Below are 9,681 nucleotides of genomic sequence, written 5' to 3' on the forward strand. Positions count from 1 at the left end.
CATGGAAACGCTCAAGATCGATACGATGGCGCCCCCCACTGGGCTGAAGCCACCAGGGTCTGACGCTTTTGGGTTTTGGGTTGACCATAATGACACACAGTACTGTGTTGCAGATACTGTATAAGCTTTATTTTAGATATCCACCTTAATAAGCCTGAAATCAAGTTTTAATAACTGAATACAGCCAATAGTTGTTTTATAGTTGTTCAACTGGAGAAAAGGTCAACTCATTTGAGGATAGGATACACAAAGCTTTGCCCTAATATGAAGGATAGTCCACGTCTCAGTTAATAAATCCTCCAAATTTCTGTGAAAAAAGTTTGTCTCGATGGTTAGCTGGGACAAGTGCCAGATGAAACCGCATTTTTTCGTCTTCTCCTTTAAAGAAAATAATATCCTGCCAACCTCTCCTTAATCCTGTCTGGATCACCAGAGCAGAGCAGCTGAGATAGTGAGGTCTCACCTCGTCCCGATGAAGAATAGGGTCTGTCTGGGACACTTCTTGGAACAAGTCTCTGGTGAGTATTCGCCTTAAATGAAGAAACCCGGGAAAAATACAATGAAATACACACAAAGTACGCTGAACAAACCTAATGCGCATATTAGAACCAAAACCTCAGCATTCTAGCTGTGTGCTTGTTTTAGAAATGCTGCAGTAAACGGCTGCAAACACATTTTCAGAGTCACATTTCGTGGAGACAGAATCTGTATTTCCCTTCATACAGTCACATATTCTCACACTGGAAGGAAGGACTCTGTGTTGGCAAAGGTTTCAGTGACAAGGACTTAATGTGTTGATTCTTTGATGTGTTATGAGGAACAGCAGGGAGCTCTGAGTGAAACACAGCAGCAGCCTGGAAGAAGCTGTGGACATCAACACATACTCCATAATGACTGATATGTTATGTGTTTTTTTTGTTTTTTTTTACCATACAGTTTCACTGAGAATAGCCTTTTCCAGAGTTCAAAGGAGAGATGCTATTCTGCCCTTCTTGCAACAAAAAAAAATAAAAATAATCTTTTGCGAGTGAAGTGGTAAAAAATATTGCAGACATCGGTCTACTGGGAAGTGGATGAGTAACTGTGGTATGTCAAAAAAAAAAAAAAGACGGTTGGATAAGGCAAAGTGCTGTGGTGGCTCTGTTGTGGTGTAGAGTTCCTGTTTACTGGAGTACATGTCCTGCTCCATAGACTGGGCTAATGCCAGGAAACTCAACCATCGGATCATTCAGTCACATAGCACATCATAATGGGAAACGGAGTCTCACTTAATGGTGAAAGAACAAACTGTTTTGCTCAAAGAAACTTTACCCCACAAACATCAAAACAGCTGATAATTACACACATACTGATGTTTTCCCTTGGAAATGAATGACAATGACTTCACTGGAAACTAAAGGTAGTATTGTAATATTTTATTTACACACCATTTGTTTTGGATGCCCAGTTTTTTACTCAAAAAAACAGGGATAAAAGTAACAAATGACTGTTACTCAAAAAAAGTTATTGTCAATGTGTAGTATTTGGCGGCATCTAGTGGTCAGGTTGCATATCGCCTCTCAAATCGAGAACAGATACAGTGGCGAGTCTTTGTGTCGTCTGTTCGGGGCTTCTGTAGAAACGTGTCGGTGCAACATGGCGGACTCCCTGAAGCAACGTGATCTTATCCGCGCTCGTTATATTTTGGCCCCTTGAGAATAAAGCTGAGTGAGGGTTTGCGTGTGGTAAATGTTGCGTAACAGTTGCAGTTCGGGTTTAGAAAACAAAAACACGTAGTGAGGGTTACAAAAAACAACATCATTTGGCAATAACAAAATCACTCAACTGAGTAAAGGTCCTTAGTTGGAGGCCTCTACCTCTCCATGTGACATCCATTGCTCCGAGCGTCTCATAATGATGCTGATGGGTTTACATCGGAGTAAGTCGTAAGACCAGTGCGTCTTGTGGAGATGCTAAAGTGAGCAATGTGACGCTAAAGTGAGCAGGCCTCACATGCACTCAGACTTGAAACTGCTCACAAGGAGCTCTGCTGAGTATCCTGCGAGACAGGGTCATGCTCTCTGGATGCAGACATTGCTTAAGAGTTACAGTAACGTCTGCTCACAGTACATTTTGAATAATCTGCTTTTCTTTCTTTTATCAAAGTGCATTTTCACACAGTTCTTCGACTTGAGTACAATATTCTAGTACTCTTTTCATACATGTCAAACAGGAGGATGAGCGACATGTCTTTCCCTCTTTTCAGTGGATTATGTTCACACTCAGAGGTTTATCTCACTATATCATATAGATACAATGAAATGTGACAAATCTAAACAGTGTATGCTTACAGGTTGCAGCCCTGCAATCTTTTATCCAGAAAACGTTTATATTTCTTTCATTTCACGTACATTTGATCAGAGTAGAATTTTACAAGTGTGGTGTTTTCATTAATACCAGATAGAAACATGTTTCCTGTTGAACCCAGTGAGACATTTTGTCAGAATGGGAACATTTCCCCTCATGAGATACGACTTGTGGGAGGTTTGATTTTTCAGCTGATTCTTTTAGTTCCCCCAATAAATATTGAGTATATCAATAAACACGTTTGATCAACTTTGTTGTCCAATAAAACACATCCTGTGCTGTTTCATAGCGGCTTGCAGCCGGGGGAACGCTGTGAATGTCAACCACTCTCCGAGATCACGACCATCTAGATGACAAAGACATCTAGAGGTCAAATACATGTTTATTAACAGTGTTGCTTTATCTTTTCACACATTCTGCACAATTACAATAACGTGAGCGACCAGGTTAAATATTTTATCACAAAAATGTACAACCTCAGACAGCCAGCAATATTCATAATAATTAACTGCTATCGGCACTGCTGCTGTAAAAGCCCCCTCAAAAACAAAAGTGGTCACATTTCATTAGTCACGACGCTTCACGCCTCGCTGCCTCTGAGAAATGGGGGCCTGAAAAGGCAGTGTCTATTTATATGTTGGATGCCTCAAAGGTTTTTCATCTGTGTCCCTGATTTTGCTGTAACACAACCTTCATAATGTGTAAAAAGAAAAAAACCTAACAATTAGATCATTTAAAAGAAATGTTAAGCCTTTAGGTTCCTTATTCTGCTTTTGTTTGAGTCTTCAGGTAGATAAACTGAATTCTTCGTCTGAACTCACTCATGTTCGACTGAACCGGTGACCTTTGCCCTCTTTGGTTTGAGGGAGTCCGCTATTACATGCTTAAAACTTACATATACGACTGGTTGAAACGGCTGAATTCCATTTATATTTTAAAATAAATGTCATTAATCTTCAAGTGTTCTGTCATGATCAGGAACAAATGCTCTCACATTGAATAACAAGCTGCAGTTTCTCTGATATTTTAGAGGTATAATTTAGGCTAACAAGAGGTAATAGAGGCTAATGAAAGCAAGAGGGATGGATGTTTAGCCAAAGTTATTTATATTAGTAAGCGAAAACTCAGCAGTGGAAGGATTTCTTGTTTTACATCAACTCCAGTGTTTCATTTCCCGCAGGTTGCTCCGTCTAAACTCTGTTCATCAGCCCTTTCAAACGAAATACCTGACAACCATTCTCAACTGGGAGATTGAGTCAGTTTCCCTCTGTTGCCCGATACCAGTTTCCCTATTTGGTTTCCCTTTACAGGTCTGCATTCAGTGAAGCAAAGTAAGGTCACTGTTTGATAGAGAACCAGCACACAATACTGTGAGCTGAAACTAGCTTAAACAAACAGTGGAAGGAAAAGCAAACAGTCTGAGAAAATCAGTCAAAAACACGTCAGGGAAAAGTCATTTTGTTTTTAAGGTGTGATTCAACACAACTTAACAGGATAGATGACTAAATGCCACATAAGTTAAGTTGAAATATGATTTGAATAACAAGTTGTATAGCTCCCTGCCATTTCAGCTCTTAGCTGAACCTCCGCATGTGTTGGAAAACAGATCAGATAACTTACTGCAGATAATATTTATTCATATCTCATGCAACACATCTTCATTTCAGTATCAAAGATATCAATTGTTATGGAACATATCAGTGATTGAAGACACTGCGTACTGTACTTACAGTACGTGGCACCACTCAACAGTGAGGTTTCCATTTGGCAACGAAAACACGATCATACAAACACAACGGTGACAATGTCTATCTTATGAAATGATCTGCTTTGTACATATCTAAAACATTTCATTACAGTATAAAAACACCATACTCCTATTAGGAAAGAAGAGCTTATGACACTTGTAAAGTAGCATCTTTATGGTTTGTTTACTAGCATCAGGAAAATGTCACTTTGGTAGAACTATATATATATATAACTCTACATATTGTCCCGGCAGTGCTGCAACCATTGAGGTTGTTAGTTTGCGACATTGTTCACATTATTATTAACTCAGAGTGTTTTACAGAAAGATAGAACTTAAAAATCCCATTAATACAACATTTCACAGGCTCTATGAAGGTGATCAGGATCCTAATACTGCGAATCCTTAAAAAACAACCTGAATCCAGTCAGTAAGTGAAGAAGTAGAACAAATCAAATTAGATTCATGAACAACAATTTACCTGGTCTTTTCGTAATGCACATTTGCTGATGGGGTAATATTAGCCTATTAACAGGCAAAAGATTAATAGATAAAAACACCCGTCGAGATCGATACCCAGGACAATGGATGTCAGTCGGGAACGACTGAGGAACGTTTGACAGAAAATGACCTCCCAAGAGGAACTTTGACGTTAAGGCTTTGTCACATTTGTGTACAGAGAGACATGGAGAACAGTGAGAAACTACACTTCATTGTCTTCTCTTTGGAAGATGAAAGGACATTCCTCCTCTGCTCAAAAATGTGAGAACATATTTCACATTCACCAAGTGAGATCCAAACATTTAGTGCAAGTACCGGATTGAATTTCACTAAAGTAGCTTCAAATGCTTTGTGAGCAAAACTATAAGTGACAAAACAAGCAAAGTAACATAAAAAAACAAACAAACATCAAAGCCTCGTTGCTGTGTAACAAAACCTCTCTGTTTTTCCTAAGTGCGTGGAAGATGCTGTCATCGCTAGAGTGCGCTTGCGTAAAGTTTAGGAATTTGGGTATGCCGAGGCTCGAAAGATATCGAGACAGTTGGCTGTGATGAGGGCCCCCGTCAACTGTCTCCACTGTCTGGTGGGAGGGTTTTTTATTTTGTCCAGGACCAGGTGCAGATCCTGGATCATGTCCTTGTAGCTGTCTCCGTACCGCAGACTCCAGGAGTACAGGAAGTCATAGGCGGGCTTCCACATTGACTTAAAACGAGAAAACACAGGAATCATCATCCATCATATCCGCTGCAGAAATGCCATGAAGTCAACGTTGTCTCTGTGTGCATCGCCTGCGTGCTGTTAAACTGACCTGGGCCCCGACGTCCCTGCTCTTCCCCCGGTGCGGCGCCTCATAGTCCGCTATCTGAGCGCTGGACAGTTTGCCCATCTTGTCAGCGAGCTCCCGCCATCGAGCTCCCAGCTCCACAGCTGTGGACAAAATGACTGTGTTCTGGATGAGCTGGGCCGCCAGGTTCACAGAGTCCATCTTCAACAGACCCTGTGGTGGCAAACGCAGAGATAAACTGTCACTCACACCGCGGGAAGCACAACACATCGGAGCACGCGGGCTGTGAAACACGACTGGTTATCTTTCTTGTATGTAGTAGACACAAAGATTGAAATATTCAGTACAAATAAGTTAGTTTATCGTTTTCCTCTACTCACCACCATGAGCTCGTGCAGAAACTTCTTCTTGCTCTTCTCAGCGTGGCAGTCTTCCTTCAGCTTCTCCAGCACGCAGGCCACTTTATCAGCCGTAGTTTCGGCGTGCGTCCGCGTGATCGTGTCCAGGGACAGCTTGCCGTACCCTAAAGCATCCGCCAGACCCCTCCAGCTGGTGATGTGTTCGGTGACCAGCGTCTGGATGGCCGAGTACATGTAAGTGAGCTTCTTGAAGGGCAGCGTCATGTTGTCCAAGAGGACCTTCGTGGTGACTTGAATGCCGGTGAAGTCGATCACTTGGTCCGCGGTAATGAGCTTGATGTTCTTGCAGTGGACCAAACCGGTCCGGCCTCGGAGGAATCCGATATACCACTCCTTTACTTTGGAGTTGCCCACTGACTTGACGCTCTCTCTGGATAGGAGAGCTACAGTGTCCCCCTTGAAATACTCCAGAAGGTAGTCTACACGGGGCTGACGGAGGACTGACTTCAAGGCCACTCCATAGCACTGTAGGCTCACGGGTCTGTCTGTGAATTTGGGGAAATCTGGGACACTTTCTTCAGGGATCGGTGCGCTTCTTGTCATTTCGATCCGCTTTTCCGTCTGCCTCGGCACTCGCTTCTCTGATCTGATGGGTGCTGCGGGAGGAGAAGGCACCTGGAAATCTGCAACAATCGCAGCTTTTGGGTCTTTCACCTGTAGATCTAATTTAAAGGGAGTCATTTCCGTATTACTAGCACAAGATAACGCGACTGGCAGATGAAAAACTGTCCCTATTTTGAGCCGGCTTTGTCTCACTTCTTTCACTTCGTCCTCAGGTTTTATTTTAAACATTGAGCCCGTGAGGCTAATTCCGACGTGCAGGTTGTTCAGCGTGTCTGGTTTGAACCCATGTTTCCCCCAAAGCTGCAGCACAAGGGGAGGTGTATTTTTGTTTCCCCTGCAGATGTCTGAAAACGGAAGCCGTGGCGGAACGTCCTCATGACCGCAAACTACTATCACGACCTTGAACGACGGATGGATATACCTGGGGCCGTAAACTGCCACCGTGATTTGTCGATCAAGGTAGTCCCACACGGATGTAGCGGGAGGCTGGATTGCAGAGGCCTCTGCGACTGCAATTGCGTAAAAATGTGTCTTAAGGTCCTGCAGCTTCATTTGCATCATGCTCCCGTAAATGTAACAGTCATTCACTTTAACGTATGGTCCCTCTCTTTTGTTGGACACCAGGCCGACCACAGTAGTCATCACCTGACTCAACGCGTCGCTCTTGACCTCTCCGGCCAGTTTCAACTCCAGAGAGATGCACTCCTTTATGTTGATGTTGCTGAGGACCACCTCGAGAAGCGGACTCATGGTGGTCATGTAGTTGTTATTGAGTCCAGGAGGAGGGTCCAGCATTGCTTTCAGTGTAACTTCCTGGACTTCTCCTGGAGGAACGTGGCCTTCCGGGACATGGATGCTAATTTCCGAGGCCGGCAACTGCACTGAGCCTCCAGTGTGGCCGATCTTGCAGATGACCTGAACGTCAGTGGCTTGTGTCTGAGCCCACCCAGGACTCTGGCTCATCAGATTTAAGTCCAGACACGAGCGGGTTAGCTGCCTGTGGCTCAGCCAGGCCATCTTGTAGGCCTCTCTGTCGTTCTTAAGCCACTCAAAATCCGGGTTGAGCACCGGCCCTGGCGGTTTAAAGCTGTTCTCCTGTTTTGGCACTTTTCTGTCCAGATCATCCAGAATGTCAGAGGCACTCCTGCATCTGTCGATGGTTTTGTGTTTGCTCTCCAAATAGCTCCCCACGTTGCCTTCGTCCGAAGACGTGCTAATGACGTCATCGTTGTTCGCGTCCAAAGGGTTCTCATGATTTTGTTTCGCATTAAAAGCGTTGGGTATGTGTCTGTCTGCGCTGCTGTGTACAATGTCGTCTAAGAAAGGATTTGATCCAGACAGTTTGTTCCAAAAGGGATTTTTGGACTGAGATGAGCGTGCGTCTTTTGGCCACTCGGAGTTCTGTGTCGCAAACACACCTGTGAACATATTAGGACTCGTGTTAGGACGTTGATTGACATTATCTTAAGGTTTTCAGATTAAGAGCACAGGCTGCCTCTGCTTCATAGTAAACATTTTACCATTCCGGTTGTCACTGGTTGAGACTTTGTCATCCAGATCAATCAGTGTCCCCTCAGATTTACTCCGCATGAGACTCCCAACCCGACGGAAGGACCTTACTCTTCCAGCTGCCATATCATCTGTAAACATGAAAACAATATTGTTTTAATTTCTAAATGAGCCTGCAGTTTGTACTCCTCAACAACGTTGCTTCTTTTTTTACAGACACATCCTGGGATCCTGAAGTAGGGCAAAATGAAAAAACCCAATATACCTGGATACTGATGTTCTTTTCTCTATTTACACCAATGTGTGCCTACACATGTAGACAATTTGGATTCACAAACAAATATTAAGGCAACAACAGGCGTCATCGGATTACAAAACATAAAAGGAAACAGGCTTTGAAATTTTTTTTTTTCTCCTAATAGTTCAATTACATATATAAAGTAAGAGGGAGAGAGGAAATAAAAACAGAAAAAAGCTGTGTGATCGATTTGGGTTTAGATACATTTCATGCGACCTTCGCAGCATGCGTCTGTTTTTGTGTTACTTTATTCTTTGTTATGTTTGATATACTGATGTCACGTAAGTTAATGTAACCCATCTAGGGCTGAATAAAGTAATTCAGTAGATGGTGTAGAAAATAAATAAATCATCATTATTATTTCATTCATTCACCTCATAAGGCATTCTTTAAGCTGCTTCTGAAGTATGAATAGTATGGAAGTCTTTTGGATTGTTGTTTTGACAAAACAAACAAGTTGAACGTGTTTATATAAGATTCTCAGAGACTGTGATGTGCATTTTTTTATTCTTTACCGTCTACATTTTACAAAAGATTATTCAATAGGCAGATATATCGTTTCCAAAACAGTAATCTTTAGTTACGGGCAAACACATAAGCAGACATACATTTCAAGGTGCTGTGACACATGACAACAACCGACAACTACACAAGAGAAGACATGAGAGTCAAGTCATCGCTTTGTCTCAACTGTGTCTCCTTCGGCTCAGTGAGCCTCGGGCTCTTTGCAGTCTGTTGCAGGAAAACTGTTCCAAGCATGGAGCAAAGCCTCGACTCTCCGGCCTGTCACTGTCTGTGTGAAAGGACACTACCCATTCATGACTTGTCACAGTGAGTCAGTCATTAATAATGTGGTTTCTTACACCAGTGCACAAAAACAGGTTGGTCTTGTCAAGCCTATGACATAGTAGTCGACTCTCTCAGCGCTTCTCGCTGTGATCAAAGTGCAGTACACTGTACTCCTGACAGTGAAATGTATATTCTGATTAAATACTACACGCTGGGTTATTTATGATGCACTGTACTGAGATTCCTCTACTGTTGCCCTACTAAATAATACATCCACTATTATGTGTACAAACGTGTGCATGTTTCCTTTTGTTTTTTGATTTTTGTTTTGTTCAACCAGATAATATATTCTCAAACTAATCTGGCATTCTTTAATAATCCAGACTCAGACATTAAAGCTCCAGCTTCACGAGCCAAAGCTGCAACAGCCTCACTGGCGTGTAGCCTGTCAGTGGCAGCAGGTGTGTGTGTGTGTGTGTGTGTGTGTGTGTGTGTGTAGGTGTGTGTGTGTGTGTGTGTATGTGTGTGGGTGTGTGTGTGTATGCAGATATAAAGACACTCATAGTTACACATTACTAAGTCTATCCCATACAGGACACTTGCGATGAGAAAGCGAGAGAGTAAAACCCATCAAATACCCCGTATTTGACCGGACGAAACAAAGTTTGATCTCACCGTCGGCATGAGATGGCTGGAGTTTTGCTTCGGAGCGTTGGCAGGAGAA

The 9,681-nt window shown here is 42.8% G+C and overlaps 1 protein-coding gene across 2 annotated transcripts; it reads right to left on the bottom strand.

The window, feature by feature from the left end:
• Positions 1-3,958: 3,958 nt before the first annotated feature.
• macc1 (MET transcriptional regulator MACC1) lies at positions 3,959-9,681 on the bottom strand. 2 transcript variants are annotated; one of them, XM_068570205.1, is made up of 5 exons: positions 9,633-9,681; positions 7,882-8,001; positions 5,759-7,779; positions 5,403-5,591; positions 3,959-5,296 (listed from the first exon to the last, which is right to left on the bottom strand). In XM_068570205.1, exons 2-5 carry the CDS (start codon positions 7,994-7,996, stop codon positions 5,093-5,095), a joined length of 2,529 nt encoding a protein of 842 aa, XP_068426306.1. In that variant the 5' UTR covers positions 7,997-8,001; positions 9,633-9,681; the 3' UTR covers positions 3,959-5,092. The 2 variants fall into 2 exon arrangements, with proteins under 2 accessions (XP_068426306.1, XP_068426305.1); XM_068570204.1 differs by lacking the exon at positions 9,633-9,681 and having other exon boundaries at positions 7,882-8,011.

Source organism: Clinocottus analis, unplaced genomic scaffold (genome assembly GCF_023055335.1).
Source record: "Clinocottus analis isolate CAN_PGR_092001 unplaced genomic scaffold, fCliAna1.0.p SCAF_9, whole genome shotgun sequence".
Lineage (NCBI taxonomy): Eukaryota > Metazoa > Chordata > Actinopteri > Perciformes > Cottidae > Clinocottus > Clinocottus analis.